Raw genomic sequence first — 22,202 nt, 5'->3', positions numbered from 1 at the left:
TGTGTCTTTCTCCTGTTCTAAAGAATCTCCTTTAGGCCATCAGATCACTTCCTTTTCCTGAAGGGCTTTGACTCAACACTTCGGCATGCGAGTGCACTACTGTTTTTATCCTTTTCTGATTGTTCTGGTGGATAAGTCATGTCTCTACGCAACCTGAGAACAAGTGCTATTGTCAGGGGCACCTGTTGTTTTTGTCTGCCCTGCACCCCCTTTCCTTTGGGAACTCTCCCTCATCTCGTGTCATTCAGGTGGAACTGTCAATCTCAGGGCCTCCTGGCCGCAGAGAAGGCACACCACCCAGGTCTGTGCAGTCACCCCAATTCCATGCCGTCTATTTGCACAAAGCCTTTGAGTCCTTCCCTGGGATTTGCTATATGGACCCTAGAAGAAAGCAGGTTTCTGTCCTTTAGATCATCCGCTATGAGAAGATTGGCTGAGGACTGTTGGTGTCCAACTTTCCTGTTTCATGGAGGAGGATTGTCTGCAGGAGAAAGTCAGGCAACTGCTCCAAGAGAAGTGAACAGAGGCAAGTCCTAGAGTGAGAGAGAAAGGGCAAAAGAGCTGATGATTTCAAACGAACCGATGGAGGCCTGTAGGCCTAGCCATGCTTTAAGGTAGAGCCATCCTTGGACTTCTCAGCAAGTCCCCCTTTGGTTTAACTTTTTGAGTTGCCGGAGGCTTGACTAAGCTTCTCTTTTGTTCTCCAAGGAGCCCAACCCAATTCTCAGACATTATTTGATTGATGCCGCTAAACTAGAAGCTATTCTGGGTCTAAATGTAGATTTATATTTTAGTGGAATCTGGCTGTGTTCATGAGATCCCCTCCCACTTGAACTGGTCAGTTGCTAGGAATTTAGAGGAAAATTCTAATGACAAACACAGATAATGGTACCAGGGCATGTGATTAGAAAAAAAAAAATAGTACCCTATTGTTATTAGGACCGTGTATTAACACTTGGTCTTCATGGGGCAACATATACAGTTTATGACGAATATTTGTTGAACATCTTTTCATACCAAACACCAGACTGCATACTGGAAGATAGCCCCTGTACTAGGGGAAACTCAATAATAAAACAGCATCATCCTTTAAACTTAGAGGATTGTGCCTTTTATTTATTTTTTTAAGTTTATTTATTTTGAGAGAGAGAGCGCGCGAGTGGGGAAGGGGTGGAGAGAGAGAGAATCCCAAGCAGGCTCTGTCCTGTGAGCTTGGTGCCAGATGTGGGGCTCCATCCCATAAACAGTGAGATAATGGTCTGAGCCAAAGACAAGAGTCAGATGCTTAACTGACTGAGTCACCCAGGCGCCCCAGAAGGAGGGTTTTGCCTGTTAAGATTTTCATATTCCTGGGCTGCCTGGGTGGCTCAGTCGGTTAAGTGCCTGCCTTCAGATCAAGTCATGATCTCAGGGTTCGTGGGTTCGAGCCCCGTGTCTGGCTCTGTGCTGTCAGCCCAGAGCCTGAAGCCTGCTTCAGATTCTGTGTCTCCTTCACTTTCTGCCCCCTCCCCTGCTCGTGCTCAAAATAAATAAACATTTTTAAAAATTTAAAGATTCTCGTACTCCTTCTCCCCTTTGGTCTCTAAAGAGCCCTGTGAAGTGAGCTGGTTCTGATCAAGCAATCAGTTATACCACAATCGATAGGTCTGTCATTAGTGAGAATAGTACCGAGCACATAGGTAGACAAAACAAATAGTCTGTGATTCCGGAAAAAAAATGTGGAGACTAATGCCCACTGGCTAGTTGTCCTTTCATGTTATGTTAAACCATTTAGAAGCTTGGGCTTGGGGACGCCTGGTGGCTCAGTCGGTTGAGCATCCAACTCTTGATTTTGGCTCAGGTCATGATCTCACAGTCATGAGATCGAACCCCAAGTTGGGCTCTGTGCTGGGTGTGGAATTTGCTTAAGATTCTCTCTCTCTCCCTCCCTCAGCTCTTCCCCCACCCTCCCTGAATGAATGAATGAATGAATGCATGCACGTTTGGGCTTGAAAGTCATATGAATCTCAGTTCAGATCACAGGTCCACCCCTCCCAAGCTGGGTTATCGTGTCTGTCAGTGGAGATGATAAGAACAATGACATCTGATGAATGGTAGTGATCTTAAAGATTTAGAGACACTTTGCCACTACTGATCTTTAAAGTAGTAGGTCTGGATTACCATTACCTAAAAATTTTGAGAGAATTTTTTAAAATCTCCCTAAAAGGTGATTCTAATGTACTTAGTACAGATCTGGTTGTATTTTAAAGGCCAGATAATCCAAATAAAAATAACACCAGCTTTTATTTCTATAACTCCTCTCTTTCAAGAGTAAATGAGTTATTGTAACTACCTGAGAGCATTTCAGAACAGCAACAGACCTTATATGAGGCTACATCCCAGTCAGGAAGCCTGGACCCTCAATCTGACAGCTTCCTGCTGCTTCTTGGTGCGTAAGTGACACTCAGTGACTAACCTACAGACAGAGGATGCTGGTGGCTTTGAGAAGCCAGAGGCTCACCCTCTTCCATCTGGATCCTCTCCTTGCCTGAAATAGTTTCTATCCCTGGTTTGATGCCTGTGGCCCACAACATCCTTAACAACAGACAGTCATTGTCTAACTTCAGAGGGTAGTTTGCTTAACTGGTTCCTAACCAGAGTGGAAAAAGAAAAGGGGACTCCTCAAGTGTGCCGTCTACGTTGGGCAGAGTGCCATGGGTCAGAAGAACTAAGTTGACCATTGAGATCAGAAAGTTCTTTCCAGTCTCAGCTAATTTCATTTTTGGCGGCTTGTGTATTGAGCATTACAGTGTCTTCCCCTTAATAAGCATTTACATTGTGCCAGAAACTATATATGTTGCATCTAAACCTTCCACCACTACAGTGGAGGAAGCCAAGGCTTGGAGAGGTTAAGGAACATGTCCAGTCATACAGCTAGTGGGACAGAGCTGAGGTTCTAGCCCGGGTTTATCTGTCTCTGGAGACCTCCCAGTGCCTCCTAATGCCACACCGTCCACACCCCTCATATTAGAGTGGCAGGAGTGGCCTTTAGGGGTCAAAAAGGCGCTGGGCTTCCAACAGCCTCTGAGGCCCCTTAGGTTCTTAGGGATTTGAGCCCTGTGTCATTGCTCTGTCACATGAGTAAGGAGCCAATGGATGAGGCTGGAGTGGGTGCTGAGAAAGTTGAGTAGCAGGCCTCTGAGAGCTGTACCCCAGCCTTGTTGGGGTGCCCAGCCCATACCTGGAATGGCCCTGATAAGTTCCGGATATGCCCACCAGTCCCTCTGCCCTGAAGGGAAGACTGCATGGAAAACTCCCAGGGCTCCCTGTCCCTAGCCTGGGTGGATGGCTCCGTAGAGCCCAGTGGCCAGTTGCACCCCGTGGGAAAGCCTTGGCCCTGGCCTGCCTGGGAGCCACGGTGGTGCCGCCTCCTGCCCACGGCTTGGCTCGGCTTGGTTCAGCGGGTTCCCAAGTGGCTTGACTTCCTCCCCCCTACCTCTCCCCACCCCGCAGTCCCCAAGGAGCCAGGGAGGCCACTGGCAGAGTTGGCTCTCAGGCCCCCAGGCCCTCAGGCCTCCCCAAGCCCCTTCTCCTCACACCTGGGAGTCAGGTTTCCCCAGGGATCAGGAGGGGACCCTCCAACCTCCCGAGAGCACCCCTGCCCCAAGGTCTCTTTGGGACTGGCAGGCCCCATCCCCACTCCTTCCGCTGCACACTGAGGCTCCACTCTGGGCTGCAATAACAGGGCTTGGGGTATGGGCTGTTGTTTTTGCAGCTGGGCTGGGGCGGAGCGGCAGCGGGAAGGCGGCAAGGGTACTGGCCGTCTGAGAAAGCCCCGAGCCCGAATTCCCACTAGAGCTGGGACGGCCCCTTCAGACTAGTCAGTGCGCCATGCCTGCGGAGAGGCCCCGAGGCAAGGCTGGAGGGGTGGGGGTGGGGGGGGGCGGGAGACAGAGAATTAGGCCAGCCAGCAGGGGAGCGAGAACTTGGGCGGACCCCAAGCCTTCTCTGAGCCAGCCCTCCCCCCAGCACGCTGTGCTTCTCCCCTGTGTCCAGCTGCAGCTGGACCGAACCTCTCCCCCTCCCCACCCCCGCACATCTGGGAGATGCTGAAGCAAGCTTCCTTAAAACAAACAACAAACAAAACAAAATATCTCATTTACTAGGGGCAAATGTTGGAAACTAAAAAGAACAAAGGTCACCCATAATCCCTTCACTCAAAAATACTCATTAAGAACATTTGATGTATTTCTCTATGACCTCTTTTTTTTTATTGTGATAAAATGTACATAACATTTATCATTTTTATCATTTTTAAGTGTACAGTTCAGCAGTGTTAAGTACATTCTCATTCTTGTACAACCATCACCATCTCCAGAACTTTTTATCTCCCCAAACTGAAACTTTGTGCCCATTAAAAAATCACTGTCCGTCCTCCCCAGGCCCTGGCAAGCACCCTTCTACTTTCTGTCTCTAGGTGTTTGACTCTTTTCTAGGGGCCTCATGTAAGGTGGAACCACACAATCTTTGTACATTTCTGTCTGGCATATTTCACTTAACATAATGTCTTCAGGGCTTGTCCATGTTGTAGCAGGTGCCAGAATTCATCCCTTTTTTAAGGCAGCATAATATGCCCTTTTATATTTATATATAAATTTTATATATAATTTATATACATATATATACATATATATACATATATGTATATATATGTATATATGTACATATGTATATATGTATATATGTATAAGTAATTATTATATATTATACATATAATTATGTGTTATATATGTATATATATATATCAAATTTTGTGTATGTGCTCAGAACATATTTTTTCACATAATTAAGATTATACTTTGTCAGCAGTTAGATATCCTGATTTTTTTTTACTCAGATGTTGCCACATCATTAAAAATTTTCCCTAAACCTAATCTTTAGTGCTTACTCTTTAATTCCCTGTGTGCATAGGTATAGCATAATAGATTTATCCAGTCTCCAACCATTGGCTACTGAAGTATCTTCTTTGTTTGTTTGCTATTATAAGTGACACTGAGAGGGGTTCCTGGGTGTCTCAGTTGGTTGGAGGCGTCCAACTTCAGCTCAGGTCATGATCTCGTGGTTCATGAGTTGGAGCCCCGCGTCAGTGTCTGTGCTGACAGCTGGGAGCGTGGAGCCTGCTTTGGATTGTGTGTCTGTCTCTCTCTCTGCCGCTCATGCTGTCTCTGTCTCTCTCTCTCAAAAATAAGTGAGCATTAAAAAAAAAATCTAAAAGAATAAAAAATAAAAATAAATGATGCTGAGAAAAACCACCTCTGTAGAGATTTTTATAGACCCTCCTGCAGCTCTGAGTTCTGGCATTTGAGATTAGTTCCCAAGGGAGAGTCCCCGGACGTGGAATTGCTCCTCAAGGTGATCAACACTCCCCGGTCTTCTTGACAACTCTCACCCCAGACTTGTCAGAAAAACGCCTGTCGCTTCTCCCACAAACAATGTAGGAAATCCAGAGCCTTTTCCTTCGTTCACCACACGTTCAGATTTCTGAGTGTTCTGGTACCTGGCACTGAGCAACCAAGATGCGTGTGCTATGCCTCCGTGTTCCCTGGGGAAAGGTGAGGCCCTCCAAACAGGGTTTCTAGGTACCCAACCACCTTCAGATGCCTTCTGAGACTGCTCTGCCCTGGCAGGCTGGCCTGTGCCGTTGAGGCGGCAAGTTCTTGATGGCCACGGGCAGAGTGGCTCGGGAGAGAGCCAGCCTGGGCTTCAGTCTCCTCAGGGAGATGGCAGCACAGAACCAGCCTGGGAGCAAAGAAGTGACTAGTGGGGTAGGGGGGCAGAGTCTCTATCCTAGGTGTGGTCTAGGCTGGGCCTGGACAACTCTGCAGACTCCTGAGTGACTGCTCAGCCGACCCCACGCGGACAGATAGCTGCATTTATGGTCGCTTTACCGGGGCTTACTGCAGGCTAGCCCCAAAGGCCCTACCTAGTAAGGTTCCAGTAAAGCTAGGTTCCTCTATTGTGGCCACTTTAGTGGAAGGCAACTGAGTTCCACAGCCATTTGGCACCTTGCTCGAGGCATACAGCTGTGTGTAGTAGAGCTGGGATTTGTAGTCGGGCATCTCGAACCCTAGGCTATCCCTATTTCTTGCTTCTCCTTCCTCACAGGGGCTATGCTGGCATCCCAGGGCTGGGGAGGAGAAAGGAAAGAGCTGCAGACCAGTGACGGATGGTCTGTGGGGAGGGGTTTGGCTCCCCTCTCTGCTCAGCCTCGCTAAATCCTAAACCAGAGACCCCTGGCCACTGGGATTGAGGAGTGCTTCATGCCCCCAAGGGGACCTGGCTGGGGCAGAGACGGGGGCAACCAGAGAGTGGGTGGCTGGAGACTGCACTGCACACAAAGAGCCTGATTGTGTTACAGACTCTGCTCTTTGGGAAAGTAAGTATCACGAAGTCGTCTTGTTTTGGACAATCTGGTGTCCCAGAAATCCGAGCCAAAGAAAACATGGACAGAGGAACAGGAGCCAAAAATGCCGAAGCCCACAGGTGAAGCCGGCCCTTCCGGGGTTGAGGACGGGAGCTCCCATGGGTTCCCAAGCTGGTGCCAATGTCTGGAGCAACCTCCTTGCTCATGGCTCCCTGGGGGCCAGGCCCTGGACTGGGGAAATTCTTCCACAGACAGAAGGGAAGAAAAGATCAGGGGAGATCAGAGCCCCCTGCAGACCGTCAGTCCTGGGAGCCTGGATGCAGAGGGGCCTCACCACATCCAGGAAGCCCTGGGAGCCTCGGAGATCCACAAATTCTGTGGGCTCTGTGCCCGAGCCTGAGGAACATGCATTGAGATGAGCCAGGTTGGGGGCTGGCCAGGCCTCTGGTGTCAGAGCACCCTACAAGGCAAGGGAAGGCAGCTCAGTGGGAACCCAGGCAGGGAGGGGTGATCTTTTTTTTCCGGAACAGGATTCCCTGTGGGGCACAGAGCAGAAGTCTGTGGGCTGCAGAGTCTGGGACGTGCCTGTTGGACTGGGCTGGGGTCAAGAGGGCTGCCCACTGGCCTGGCCTCGTCAGCCAAAGCCAACACAGGAAATGCCAAGCAGACCTCAACGTCCGGGCACCTAATTTGCTCTGGCTGGCAGGGAGCGCCGCCTCCCCAGCTCGGGCCGCGCGGGCAGCACCGGCGGCGGGGAGGGAGCGGTGGCCTCGGGTGCTCAGGGGATGCGCTGTCCCCGCGCCGTCCTCGCCGGCCCTCGGCGGCGGCCGCGGGGCAAGAGGAGCCGGGCAAACACTCAGGAGGCCAGCCAGCAGCGCGAGGAGCCAGGCGTTACCCTGGACGGCGGCCACCGGCTTGTTGCTGGGATCCAGTTTCCCGCTCCTGCTCCTCCGAGAGGAGAGCTGCAAGGGGTCAGCCCCTCCGCCAAGCCCCAGGAAGGAGCCTGGTGGGCAGACGGTTGTTAACGCCGCCGCCGCCGCCCGGGTGATTAGCTGCTGTAATGGGCCCGCGGAGGAGCCGGGGAGGGAACAGCGTGTGCGGCAGCCGCTCGCGCTGATCCGATTAGTTGGTGAATTGACACTCAATCCTCCTTAGTGATTTCCTTTCTGCGCCCCCGCCGGCCAGGGCCAGAACCGTGGGGGTGGCGTGGGTGGTGGGCAGAGAGGAGACTCCGGCCTTCTCCAGACACCAGCTGGGGCGGGGGCGGAGGGTCTGCACTCCGGATGGATGCTGCCTGCGCGCCGCTAAGAACCAGTCGGCAGCCTCTCAGTGACTGATGGGCCAGCCTCGGGTGAAGGGATGGGCTCTGCTCTTGCCAGTAGGGACCCTCTCTCCCATATGCCCAGTGGCTCTGGTGCAGTGGAGCCTGGGAGGTGCAGTCTGTTCTCTCGGGCCCAGCATGGGGCCTGGCACAGAGCAGGTTTGCCAAGGAGATTGGCAGCGTGAGTGGATCAGTCTTCCCCAGTTGGCCTGACTGCCTTGTGGGAGAATCTCTGTGATTCCTTCCAAGGCCTGGGTGGCCCTTGTGGGAGCATTTTTCCAGACAGTCTCGGGAATGGCGAGCTCTCCAAAGGCCATCCGGTCCATTCCCCTGCCTCTAGGCAGCATCCCTTAAGCCTTCTCCGAGGGGCAGCTGTGCTACACTTCGGCCAAGTTCCCCTTTTTGGCATTAGTGTGTGTGCATGCACGTGGGTGTGCACATGCATGCGTGTGCCCCGGTGTAAAGAACCCATGCCTGCCCAGAAGGAACACTAGATGTTTTCTTCCTTTGCCCATCCTCTGTGTTCTCTCAGCTTCCAGCGTTCCCTCCCTTGGAGGTCCCAGGCAGGGGGGAGGAAGGCTAGGTGTCTGGTGGGGAGGCTTCTGGGTCACAACATTTTCAGAGCTGGTCTTATTTATACTTCAGGCTGAGCCACAGGCTGGACTGGCCTCCCACCTGCCTGTCCCCTCAGCTGTCTTCCTAGAGGGTCCCTAAGCCCTGTGACTACGAGCCGGTTCTGGTGGCTCAGGGTCTGGGCTGCGGAAAGGGGTGCCTCCCTCCCCGCACTGGTGAACATGCTGGAATGGTAGCCGGTGGCAGCAGGGGAATACAGGACGGTAGTCCTGGAGGGAGAACACAGGCCTGTCCGGTCAGCATCAGCAGGCAGGGGCAGTGGCCAGCACCCACCAGTGGTGTTAGGCAAGAAATGCCCCTTGAGGCCAGGGGAGGAATGTGTCGCAGGCACTTTAGGGGCTGAAATGCCATCTTTCCTTCCCTCTTGATAGGTTTGGTTTGAAAACCCCTCCACCACCTGCTAACCAGCCCTGTCCAGCCCAGGCCTCTAGGGCCCCAGAGCCACAGAAGACCCTGAGGGACCCTGGGAGACACTGGAGGACGGGTGCCACTGCATCCAAGCAGATCCCGTGCCCACTCCTAGCCCACTGCTTCCTTCTCATTCCCAGGCTCTCTCTCCCACCCCAGCCCTCACTTAGGGGTTTTCCAGCCTCTCTGCTCCATCATATCCACCCGCTGCAGGGAAGAGGCTGGAAGCTGGGACAGAATGAGAACAAGGCCTGGCTCTGCAGTCTGGGACAGCCATTAAACCTTTCTGAACCTCAGTGTTCTCATCTTTAAGATGGGAGTGAGGAATACCCACATTCTACTTACTGCCTTGGAAGGATATCAATGATGCATTGTTGAGTGAAAACAGCAGGATGTGGTGCAGAATGCAGTGAAGATGGTCTGGAAGGAGATCCAATAAATTGTTGACAGAAGGTACCCCTGGAGTATGAGAGTAGCCAGGGAGAGGGCAGATAATGGGTGGGGGCGGGAGGAGAATTTTCACTTTTACTTAATATGCTGTGATACCGCTTGAATCTTATTTCAGCAAGTGTGGGCCTCTTTTGTAGTTAGAAAAAAAAAAAGTAAGGGTTCTGTCTTAAAGGGCTATTGCCAGTTTTCAATGTGAATTTGTTGAGTGAGTGAATGAATGAATGAATGAATGAGTGTACATCTAGCTCAGGACATGCTTCTCTTTTCCCCTCTGAGCCGAGACTCAGGCTCTCCCTCCCCGCTTAGCCACGTTCTTACCCTGAAGGAGTTAAAACAGCAGCATTTCCAAGGCAGTGTAGAGGGGATCCAGAAGCCCCGTGAGGCCTGGGTGGGATGTGCGGAGGGGAGGGAGGCAGCAACCCTTGCTCCTCCTCAGTCCCCAGCCCCCTCAGGCCGCTAGGGCCGGCCCACTCTGCTCGGCTCAGGACCTGCTTCCAATTACCCATGAAATCTGAGCTGGAAGAGACCTATTAAAGTCCCATTTAGTTTGATCCCTCTAGGGGCCAGGGATCTTTTCCGGCGACATTCCCCTCCTTGTCCGACTGGGACTCCAAGCCCTTTGGATGTTATCTCCTCCTGGGTCAGTATGTTGACAACTCCAGCTGTGACCCAGGCCACCCTGGAGCCTGAGCTGATCTAGGCCTGTTGGGGTTGAGGGGCCCCCAAACCCAGCTCTCTTCCTACCTTAGGGCCCTGTGAGATAGCAGGGCAGCACAGCAGGACCGGCCTACCTGCAGCCAGAGCCTGGGCCAGCCTGCACCCCTCTTTCCAGGCCGTTCTGCAGGTGGCCCTATGGCTCCTGGGCCTACCTGTTCAGCCCACAGGAAGCCCTTACTAGTAGGGCCATCTTTCACATGTTCCCAGTTGTGCCTGGTACAAGGTCCCATGTTTCATAACACGGGTTACATAAGAAATAATAAATAACGGTGATTAATGACCTCCTCCCCTCATCCCTGGGCTCGCCTTGGCCAGACCTCCCAGGGAAGGCACAGGAGCTCCAGGAGGAGGAGGAGGAGGAGGAGGAGGGGAGCCCAGGGTGTGTCGGGGGGAGTCATTCACCCTCCCCGCCCCATTCTCCCTAAGCACCTCTACATGTCCTCTTCCATGGCCACTCCCTGGGGAGCCAGAGGAGGCCACCAGGAAAAGCAAGGCTGGGACCCCAAAGCCCCTGAAGAAGGGGGGCCTCCAGCCCTGAGGCAGCGGCCCCAGAGCTCCTCTGACCTCAGCCAGGGTACACTGTCACATCCAGTTGGCCTTGGCTCCCTGAGGACCACCCGGTGAGGGATCGTGCCCACCGAGGCCTGCTGTCTCCCTGCACCCACCTCAGCACCCCTCCCAGTTTGAGCCTCTAATTGCCTTTCCACTGGGTGGGAGGCCCAGGGCTGCACTCCAAAGACTGGGCGGGACTGGGCTGGGCCTTTGGGGGTGGTCTGCTGGGAGAATTCTGGAGCAGCAGGGAGGGAGTGAGGAAGCCACTTTGGGGCCAGGGCTGGGGCAGCCACTTGGAGGTGAGAGGAGAGCAGCAGGAAATGAGGGATAAGAAGGTTCCGGAGGAGGGAAGGATCTTGGGAGCAGTGCACGGAAGTACGCCTGACTAATTTCTCTCCCCAGATGCCCCTCTGGGCCCCCTCAGAGCTACAGAGGACAGAGCCACGACAGTGGGGAGGGGCACTTCTAAAGGTCATCCAGGCCAGTCTCTCACCTCTGACCCCCTCCACCAGCCCTGTGGGTGGATGTGGATCCTGTTGTGGGATCCATCTGTTTGAGGACACAGATTTTGTGGTCTTTGTCAGTGAAGGACACTCCTTCCTTGGGTCTAGCCTAAGCTTCCTCGCTGCACTTTAAGCCTTTATATCCTTGTTCGGCCTAAAGTGAGTTCACATTAACCTGTTGCTTTGTTTTTCCAAAGTTTAGTCCCCTGAGGAAGGAGGACCATAGACCTGGCATTCTGTGGGTACTCTGGCCTTGTCACCATCCCCTCTGCCAGGGCCCAGCGTAGGCAGCCCCTCACAGGCCTAGGGTGTGGGGTCTTGTTGCCTGGGGACCAGAACAGAACCATTATCTCTTGCTGGACCCCTCCTGAGCCCTCCTAGTTCCGGTTACCAGCTCAGTGGGGGACAGGGGATACTGAGGCCTGGGGGCCAGGGGCCAGGTCACCACGGAGCCAGACCCCCGACACTCACAGCTGCTCACTGCCACAGCCTAGTGACCTCACAGGAATTCTGCATTTATCTCCGTCAAAAGTTAGGATGTCACATACAGCCCCTCCTCGTGCCCCTGGAGGTTGGGAGGTGCATGGAAGGGAGACTGACCGGCCTTGGCCTTCCCCAGGACCTCGGCTGGGCAGAAGAAAGTGTAGCAGGACACGTACACCCAGTGCACAGACAGATTTGCCTGCATGTGCAAGCACACACCTTCAACATACACAACCCCCCCGTATAGGTTCACGTGTGCTCACGTGCTTTGGCACACGGGGCCCATGTGCATTCACAAGTTCACTCAGATGTGACGCACCTGCTCCCACACATGGAGAGGCACATTCGCTCCCACACATTTCTAAGCACACACACAGCTCCCTGTGCATATGCTTGCTGATATCTTCCCATGAACATACATGTATTCATCCACACACAATGACATACTCATTTGCACTAACACAGACATTAATGGGAGGTTGTCAGCCGCTGCTTGGTTCAAATTATAGAACATATGATGCAGGTTGTGCAAAAGCCATTGGCTCTGGAGATCGGGGAGGGGGCGGAAGACGAACCCTGGGCCCCCCTTATGCCCTTTCAAGAGCCACCAGCCTCCCAGGGCCATGAGACGCAAGGGTGGGTAGAATTTCAGTATGTGAGTGGTGGTGTGTGTTCTAAAGAGAGGGGATGGCCTGAGCAGGGGGAGTGGAGAGGGGCGGGTTCAGACCAAGTTTGGGGAAGGCTAGGGAACCACTTGACTAGAGTAGAGGGTTCTCTGGCACAGGCTAGGGGATTGATGAAGCCCAAAAGGGCAAAAGGCCTTTTCACAGTGGGGAGCCATGGAAAATGTTTGAGCAGGACACCATCAAGACCAGAAGCTTTTTTTTTTTTTTTTTCCTTTGGGAAGTGTCATTCACTCAGTGCTCTGTGCCTCATTAGCAGGAGGCACAGGAAACAGTGATTCTGCCTGGAACAGATGGGGAGGAGCACGAGCTTCACATCTGACATGGGCCTCAAAGGATGGGTAGGAATTGTTTAGACGAGGAGGGACAGAAAGAAGGACCAAAGCTGACCCTGGCAGCTAGGGGAAGGAGGACTGCGTTACTACTCACGCGTGCCCTGTCGAGCCAAACAAAGGTTGTCTCAAGGAGCTGAACACAGCGTCTATGCCAGAATCAGGAGCGCAGGCAGCTATGACCAAGCCCACCAGGACGATCAAAAAGAGGCGAGCAAACAGCGCCAGATGCTTCCTGGGACGGGCTGACCTGACCCTGGCAAGCAGGGGACCTGGCCTGAAGAAGTGAGGGCCTTTAGGGTGAGGAGAAAGAAGGAAGTTTCAGAGTCAGCTGGCTGGGCTTCCAGAGGGACCCATGCAGGGCTCAGAGGCACCCAGATAAAGAAGGGGTGGAGGTATGGAGACCACCTGGCCCTAATCCCTGTCACATCCCCTCACTGGGAAACCCAACTAAAGACTGCCTGTCCAGCCTCCACCCACCCACGACCCCACCATCCTGCTGAGATTTGTCACTGAAGGACCCAGCATTCCAGACTCCAGCCCCGCCACGGTCCCATTGCCAACCTCCATCTCTTCGGAGCGGGAAACACCACATCCCAGCTGTCTGTCCCAAATCCACCTGGAGGCCGGCCAGCTTGGCTGAAGCCCAACTTAGGCCAGACCCTGGAGACGCTGCCGGGAAGAGGCCAGGACTAGAAGGAAGCGGCTGAGCCAGAGTCGGACCCCTTTCTGGGCCCTACCCTGTAGGATTCCCCCCGGCACACCCATGGGCTTGCCTATTGCCACATACTGAGTGACTGGTCCCCTGGACTGCAGACTCTAGGCCTTTCTGTGCAGTTCCGAAGAGATACAGGTTGCCATGACAGCCGGTGGTTGGATTCCACCCTGATTGCCAAAGGCCTGGAGGCCTGGCTTTGGGCCCCACTCGGGATAGAAGTGAATCTGTTGAGAACCCAGGATCCTATCGTGCAGACTTGAAAGCTTGTCAACAGGCTGGTGCAGAGACCCTCACTCTGAGAACAACTTCCTCCTTCTTCCCCCGCCCTCCCATCCTCAGCAGCCCAAGGCTCCCAACATCAGCAGCGGCTCTCAGTGCGGGGTTGGGGGGGGCGCAGAAGAAGAAAGAGGTGTGTGGGGGGGCCCACGGCTGCTGCCTCCTCCCTGGTTCACCCTCTCATCCTCCAGACACCAGCCCCACTGGCCCCCCAGCCTCCTGAACTGGCTCCTTTCTCCCTTCCCTTCTGCTTTATTCTCTACTCATTCAGCTCCCACCCAGGAGACACTTTTCTGCTGCCCATGGCAACTGGGTGCCACGATTTGTTTGCCACGTTCCATGCAAATTCCCTCTTTGTCCCTTTTGCGGACCAGAGAGAGGAGCCAGAGAAACCCAGAGTCAGGGCGGGATAGAGAGAGTCAGAGGACACAGCATCTGAGAGACAGTCCCCAAGGACACCTGGGGGCTGGGGGCGGGATAGAGGCACATAAGAGGATGGTGAGACCGAGGCCCAGGGGACTCTGAGCAGTGCCACACGAGGAACAGCTCAGGTGCTCCTGCAGGGACCGAGATCCTGGAAGGGTCACCTGGTAGGCCGTGTCAGGGGCGAGTTAAGGGTGTGATTTTGCAGTCAGAGACGTGGGGGGGGGGGCCTCTTACATGCGGTGTGACCTAAAGCAAGTGCCTTCACGTCTCTGTGTTTGGGTTTCCTCAGGGAAAAAGGGCCTAGGGCTGTACCTGCTGTTCTTGTGAGACACAAATAAGAGCTCCTGGCACCTAATAAGCAAACTCTAGGTTAGGCTATTACTACTCTTATTTTCAGAGCTTTGGTTTCCCTTTTTGTCAGAGGGAGATGATAATACAGATGCACCCCAGCGGCGGTGGGGAGTGAGTGGTGCATTCGGTAGATATCGTCGACGAGGGGGTCCCGCTCCTGGCTCGCCTGCCCCAGGCCGGGGTCCACCCCAGATCCCAGCCCTGCACCTCGCTCTGCCGCCGAGGCCCCTGGGGCAGGCCCCGTGCCCAATCAGGCAACAGGTGGCAGGGCCGGCAGAGCACAGGTGCAGCCTTGCAGGGGATGTGGGGGGTGGTCCCGCCTGTTTCCTCCCCACGCACCGCTTCCCCCAGCTGCTGGCTGGGCCGGCCGTGCCTGGGAGGAAAGCTGGGTGGAGGGAGGTAGCAAACACAGCCACGTGCAGCCCCGCAGCCGGGGCTGAGTAAGCCTGGCTTCCTGCAGCCACCGTCAGCAGCTTTAGCAACAGTGGCCAGTGGGCGGCTCACAATGCCTGCTGGGGCAGGAGCTCTGCTACCGGGCAGGGTCACTTCCCTGAATTGTCCTCACCACCGGCTCCCCCCCACCCCCACCCCCAGCACATCTGGCCAGCCTGCCCGCTTGCCTGCTTGGGGAACCATGGAATGCCCAGCTGGAACCTGACTCCACCATCCTGGGTGGCAGCCAGCATCCAGGCCTCGCTAGGCCGGGGGGGGGGGGGGGGGGGCTTGGCCGGGCACTTGCTCTGGGGCTCGGACACAGCATGAGGCTGGGGCCCGCAGAAGAGCCAGGCTGGGTCCGAGTTGGGCCCACGCCCACCGTACCCTCCAACAGGCAGCAAACATGAGTGTCCGCTCTGTGCAGGGCTCTGCACAAGGACCGGGCTCAGGCCACCCTCTCCGCAGCCCTCAGTGGCAATGTCTCTCCCTATCTTGGTGGGAGTAACCCGCTGTCTGACCTTGCGCAGGCCCTGCGACCTCTACCTGAGCTTTCTCAGCCAGCAGACGTCCAGCTGGCAGAAATGCAAATGGCCAGTACTCCTATGGAAAAATGTTCAAATTGACGGCCTAGTAACAAGGAAACATATCCGGAGCCAACCCTGAAATACTACTTTCACAGAACCGATGGCAGAGGTAAAAGACCGGTAATACGGAAGTTGCCAGGGGGTAGGGATCTCTTCACTCTTGGGCATTGCAGGGAACAGTGTGAGCTGGAACAGTCCTTCTGTAGGACAACTTGATGACGATAAGCATCAAAAGTCCTTGACCTAGAAATTCTACTCCTAGGAATTTAAGAGACCTGACCAACAGATATGTATAAAGATGCTCACTGTAGCATTGTTAATAACAGAGCAAATATTACATATAACCTACATGCCCGATTATAGGTAGATTTGAAAAGAAAATTTTAGCCACATGGTTGCAAGTATCCCCTGGGGATACGATCATTAAAAATGACACCAAGTAGCAGCACTCTCAAACTTGACACATTTTTTTTTTTTTTTGACAGAGAGAGAGTGTGAGCACACATGGGGAAGGGGCAGAGGGGGAGAGAGAGAGAGGGAAAGACAGAGAGAGAGGGAGAAAGGGAATCCCAAGCAGGCTCCACGCTCAGTGCAGAGCCCCACAGGGGCTGGATCCCACAACCGTGAGATCATGACCTGAGCCAAAATTAAGAGTCAGACACTTAACTGACGGAGCCACCCAGGTGTCCCCGGCACTCTCAAACTTTAAGAGACATAAGAATTGCCTGGGGATCTTGTTAAAATGAAGATTCTGATTCAACAAGTCTAACATCAGATCTAAAACCCCCCATTTCTAGCAAGCTCCCAGGTGATGCTAATGCTGCTGGACCCATAGAATTTTCACTGCTGATAGGAAAAGCCATCACTAAAATATGATAGAATGGAGAAAAGCATGCGACCAAACAATAAGATGCCCTTTTTATAAGAAAAAAAGATATATGAGGGGCACCTGAGTGGTTCTGTCAGTTAAGTGTCCGACTTCAGCTCAGGTCATGATCTCAGTTCATGAGTTCGAGTCCCACATCAGGCTCTGTGCTGACACGCGCAGGGCCTGCTTGGGATTGTCTCCCTCTCTCTCTGCCCTTCCCCCCACTTGTGCACACACATGCTCTCTCTCTCTCTCTCTCTCTCTCTCTCTCTCTCTCAAAATAAATAAACTTAAAATATGTGTGCCTTGAAAAAACCTAGAGGGATATACAACAAAATATCAATAGGGGTTTTTATGAATGATGAGGTTGGGTGATTTTTATTTTCATCTTTATGCTAATTCATACTTTCTACAATGAATTTATCTTATTTAATGAAAACAAAGTGACTGTGCAGCTAGGCCACACCCCGAACCTGAGAGGTGAGTCTCGCGGGAAGGGGAAGCATTGCTGAGACCAGTTAGAAGTGTTTCCCTTGGTGCAAGAACCAGCCCTGAACCGGAAAGGCCTGGCCAGGCAGCCTGGGAGAGGGAGTTCTTTGGACTCGGCCATGAAGAGGGGGCAAAGTTAGGGGGGACCCCAGGTGGTAGGCTAGCAGATGAGCCCTACATGTGGAAGCAGGCACAGGCCTGGAACCGAGGCCACCAGGACCCTGACACTGGAACACAGACGTCTCAGGCTCTTGCACTGACCAATTCCTGTTCCCTCGGTGTTTGTGGCCCTTTTGTCCTCCCTTCCTCGGAGCACCCACTGGAACCAACAGGGTGGGAGCAGTGGGAGTCAGGAAGTGAGACACCCCTCAGGGAAGGCGAACCTAGTTTCGAGGGCTGAAATCAGAATCCCAAGATGGCTCCCCAGAAGCTCTTCTCCCAGGACCAACCTCCACGGAACTGGGTTTTCTTTGATGGGGAACAGGTCTTCTGCACAAAGGATGCTGCATTCACCTATCGAGGGACGGAGAATGCTCTAGAGAGGACTGTTAGGTGTCTGCTCAGTATTTTGTGCGGTAACCTGCCGGATGTGCTTAGGTAGGCCCTGCGACTTAGTCTACTGAGCTTTCTCAGCCTTAACAGAGAGGAAAGTTACCTGGGGTCTTGTGGGCCTCCCAAGACAGCAAGCTTCAAAGTCTTAAAAAAAAAAAATTCTCTTTTCACATTGTAAAAGGATATACCAAAGCTGAGAAGCCCACCTATCCTTTGTCCGCTTTTAGAGAGAAGATGACACAACCCTTCCATATTGCCCGGTGGGGTCCACCCCCCAGACATCCTACCTGCCCCGACCACAGGCGCTAGAAGTTTCGTTTTTCTATGCCACTGGTTCTTAAGGTATGAACAGCATATGAGATGACTTGGGCATGTTTTTTGTTTTTGTTTTTGTTTTTAAACTTTTCACGTATGTATTTATTTTGAGAGAGAGAGAGAGTGCGCGTGCAGGGGAGGGGCAGAGAGAGAAGGGGAGAGGGAATCCCAAGCAGGCTCCATGCTGCCAGCGCAGAGCCCGACACGGGGCTCGAACCCACAAACTGTGAGATCATGACCTGAGCCGACATCAAGAGTTGGACATCTAACCGACTGAGCCACCCAGGTGCCCCAATTTGGGGCATGTTTGTGATCATTTTGGCTAGTCTTTAATAACATTGAAATCATGGAGTGAGAAAATTATCTGCCTTCCAATCCTCTTTCCATCCTCCTGATGAGTCAAGGAGAAAGCCTCAGTTAGGGGCTAATGTGTCTCTCATACCTCATAAACAAAAAGAGAGCAGGCCCCAGGCTCAGAATCCTCACTAGCAACAACCACCTAGAGTTTAATTGATTTTTACAGCTACCTTCCTAAGGTAGTGCTATGACGTTTCCTTTAAAGCTAGTTCCATTTTAAGATGAATCAGTATACACAAACAAATAAACAACAGTGTAGGTGATATTTGGATATGGCGAGCATCAGGAATGTGCCATCTTCCCCCTGGAGAGAGGCGGGGAGTGGTCCCTCGGATGGACTCTTCTGAGGAACCCCCAACCCCGACCCCCAACTGCAACTTACATCAGCTCTGGGTCTTAGGGGCGACGCCTTAGCTTTTCTTCCTAATCTTGCTGGTTTTGAGTGTGTCAGGGGCCAAGGGTGTGCCTTAGGCCCCGGTACCCAGCAGGGGGGCCTGGAACAGGGTAGGTGGCATTCAAAGAGTGCTGAAAGGCCTGAGGTCAGAGGTCAGGGCTGAGAAACCGAGTTTGGTCCAGGTCCCTTTCCAGCTGCGTGGCCCCAGACAACTCAGTTCCATCTCCTCACTGGATGCCTCACAGGGGTGTTTTCAGCCCACTAAGTATATGAAAGGGGGTTGGAATCACCAAATCTCTATAAGGGATCATGAATTTTATTACTGGTCGAAGTACAAATCCAGTGTCACTGAAGACTGAGTGCAGATACTGAGAAGTGAAGACAAGTTAGCGCGAAAAGAAGGGGCGGTGAGATGGGGTGGGACGCAGGGGAGCTGGGAGGCGGGATGCCAGGACCATGCTCCTCCTTCACAAACTGATCTAGGTTTGGGAGGACCTGGAAACCACCCCCTGTGACTTCAGGCATAGCACCACACCCCCCAGCCTGCCCCCGAGACTCCCCAGCAACGTCTAGCACAGAAAGCCTGGTCTTTGGAGTCACGTAACTAGTGTTCAAGTTCCAGCCCAGCCACTCGCTAACTGGGTGACCTGAGATAAGTTCATCTGTTTGTGGCTTATCATTCTCCTCCACTAAAAAGGGGCCGGTGCTAACTCTCAGGGCTGTTGTGAGGATGGAATGAGGTCAGACGTGTGCATGTGAGATTGCCACATAGTAACTGCTCAGTAAGTGTAGGTTCTCAGGCACTCCTGCAGGTTCCTGGCAGAGAGATAGGCAAGTGATTCAAGGTATGTGAGGTCATCTTGGAGCATTTGATTAGCACTTGAGGAGAAGTGGACTCCCTGAAGGTTTCCTGACCTAAAGCTAGAGCTGGCAAGGTGGAGAGTGCAGTTGTAGATGTCTGCCTCTAGCCCAACTGCCCCTCTGCTCCTGCCCCTTACATTTTACTCAAGGCAGGAGGCAGTGCTGGCCCTTAGGGCCTCCAGGGTTATAGACTCAAAGCCCCTGTTCTTCTCCAAGACGAGGGGAGCTGGGGGCAGAGGAGGATCTTTGGAGAAGCAGCCAAATGTTCTTTGACTCACAGAAGAGCCTGGGGCCCAAAGGGCCAGCTGGAGGTCCACTGTTTGTCTGTTGAAGGCTCTGCTAGACTTTCTGTCTCCTCCACCCCTGGGAATCCAACCATAAGAGGAACTAATCTGGCTCCCCTCTGCACCCCTCGCCCCCAACAGTTTCCTTCCTGTGCTCTCTGGGGGAAGATGAGCGCTGGGAAGGGAGGGATGTGGCTGGTGAGGCGGGTCCAGCTCAGCTGGGCCACATCTGTATCCTTAACAGTGGCCTCCCCATTCCTGCTTCAAACTGCAGGGGAATGGGAGAGCCCCAGTTCTCCCCAGGAAACAGTGATATGACTCACTCCCCAGGATAAGCCATGGAAGAATGCAGCCTTTTTTCTATAAAACTCATGTAGAACTGTGGAACTCATTTTTTTTTTCCACCTTTATAAGGCAAACTGTGGAGCAGCACATATGTTAACAGAAAACTCCAAAACCAACTGTGACTTGAGTGAGACAGAAGTTTATTCACCTCTTTCATAAAATAATTCTGAATATAAGCAAGCCGGGGCTGGTATAGTGACCCTGAAAATTTTTAGGGATCCAGTGTCCTTCCAACTCATCTTCCTGGTCCAAGATGACTGCACACGCTCCTACCATCATAGTTGAGTCCCAGGCAAAAACTTGGCAGATAGAAATGCTTCTCTCTTTAAAGAGACTTCCCAGAGGTCAAACCCAATGCTTCCACTTATTCCCAGAACCCTAAGATGCCCTGAGGGGCAGAGATTGGCCAGAACTAAGTCATCAGGCCATAGCCTGCTGTAAAGAAAGCTTGGATAGCTTTCTTTTATCTGGGTAGCACTGGGTAGCACTGTCCTGTCCCATCTCCTCCCATAGCCACTACCCGGTTCAGGCTACTTTCCGTTCTGTGATGACCACAGACCTAGTCTCCCTGCCTCCAGGCCAAACCCACCACCTGCCCAGAGTTTTTCTACAAAATACACATCTGGCCATTTCACTCTCCTGCTCAAGAACTTTCAATGGCTCCCTGGAGCCCTTGGAATAAACTACGAACTCTGCCTTCAAAACACTTCACAATCTGATCTCAGTCTTCCCTTCCAGATCTTGCTGATCTCCAGACACAGTCCCTCCCCTCCCTTGCACACAGTCCAGCCCCCCCCCCCAGATTCCTCGATGGCCCTCAAATAATTCATACCTCAGCAAATAATCCATACCTCCCCTTGACTGCAATGCTCCTTTGGCCTTTCGATTCCTGATAAATTTCCATCTATCCTGTAAGACGTTGAATAAGCATTACCTTCTCTATGCAAAGCCTTTCTTGCCCCTCTGTGGACCTCCTGGGAATTTTCTGGGACATTCTCTTTCAGAAGCCTGAAAGTCCTCGAGAGGATAGGCCATCTAAGATTTAGAGCTGCTCACCTGCCTATGACCGTGAGTCATGGCAGACGCTTTGTAGGGTTTTGTTTGCACAGACTTGGTATGGTTTAAGACAACATTAAAACCCTTCCCGCTGGATTAGAAGCTCCTCGAGGGCTGGTGGCCCCACCACTGAGCCCAGGGACTGGCACTGAGTAGGGCTGAATGTGCAAAGAACCCAAAGAAGATGAAGCTCCTTCTCTCCCCCGTCGTTAGCTTGAGTCCTGCTGCTTCACCGGCTGGCCCCCACGACAACCTGACCAGTGGCTAACACTCCCAGAGATGACATTACAAGGGAACAGATATGGGCCGTCACAGGGATCCTCACCCACATCCACGCTGTTCCGATTATGAGACGTTTAGTCTGTACTGTCTCCCCTGGCCCTTTGACCCACAACAGAGACGGCGTGATTCCTGACAGAAACAGAACCCCTTCTCCACCCCGGGGTCCTCCGCATCAGTGTGAGCACCGAGCAAAGACTCCAGGCCTCTTCCCCAAGAAGCCCCAGGGCCCTGGTTCTAGGCTCCATATCTCTTCCCCTTTCACAGAATCTTCCAGTTTCCGGGGTGAATGCCTTCCCTGGGGAAAGGATGGCCAGGATTCTCAGGCCAGGGAGATCCAATATTTATCTCGATTCTCCACCGCCAGCCCACACACACACCACACACGCCAGCATCGTCTTCCCCACCCTTTACGTTCCCAGAGCACTTTGCACCTTGATTCTGGGTTTTCAGATGCTCATTCATAATTATCTGTGATTGTCTGTGAACGAGACTCACCTCCGCCTCCTAATATTAAGTGACACAGAGAAGGGGCCCGATGGTGGTGGATGCCCTCTTCTCTCCCATCCTCTCCCAGGATTCCCCCTCAATGGAGAAGGAGGACCCTGAGGTTAGCTCCATCCCTTGGAGGGCAGAAGAATAATCTAGAAGACTTATCTCAATCTAGAAGAATAATCTAAAAGCCTCCTCTGGGATGGTTTTCCTGCTATCTATGGTGACCGTATCCTGGTGATCATGGTGAGGTCAGCTTGCAACTTGGTGGGGGGTGATCTGGCTTCCCTCTTTCCCCTTTCTGCAGGAAATGATCAGAGCTGAATTTGTTGAGCACATACGGTGTCCCCAGGCCCTGTGCTACGTGACGGACTTCCACTTTCTCATTTAAACCACACAATCAGCCTTTGAGCTGGAGTTAGCAAGCTGAAAAGACTAGCCTAAGGTCACGTAGTGAGGGAGAGGCCGACTCTGTCCCCCGCACAACACCGCCTTCTCGAACAGCCTCAGCTGGTCCTCGTCCATCCCTCTCCCTTCTGGGGCTGGCTCACTGAAAGAATTCACTCTCTCAAAGTTCACGTCCTCGCCTGAAACGTGAGAGCCGCAATACTTCCCTCAAAGGTGCCTGTGAGATT

General features: G+C 52.9%; 1 protein-coding gene across 11 annotated transcripts in view; it reads left to right on the top strand.

Moving 5' to 3' along the window:
* The window catches only part of PGF (placental growth factor), a 52,151-nt gene that overhangs the window by 11,551 nt on the left and 18,398 nt on the right, over positions 1-22,202 (top strand). For 8 of the 11 annotated variants that reach the window (XM_045060242.1, XM_045060247.1, XM_045060244.1 and 5 more), the window contains 2 exons: positions 15,219-15,384; positions 17,412-17,526. The exons of 1 other annotated variant lie outside the window; for it this stretch is intronic. In XM_045060242.1, coding sequence (XP_044916177.1) covers positions 17,509-17,526 — 18 coding nt within the window. In that variant the 5' untranslated portion in view covers positions 15,219-15,384; positions 17,412-17,508. The remainder of the gene's footprint in view (positions 1-15,218; positions 15,385-17,411; positions 17,527-22,202) is intronic. 2 more of the 11 variants (XM_045060243.1, XM_045060245.1) reach the window with 2 other exon arrangements.

Source organism: Felis catus, chromosome B3, assembly GCF_018350175.1.
Source record: "Felis catus isolate Fca126 chromosome B3, F.catus_Fca126_mat1.0, whole genome shotgun sequence".
Classification (NCBI taxonomy): domain Eukaryota; kingdom Metazoa; phylum Chordata; class Mammalia; order Carnivora; family Felidae; genus Felis; species Felis catus.
Note: the sequence above shows the minus strand (reverse complement) of the source record. Positions and strands in the feature narration are given on the sequence as shown.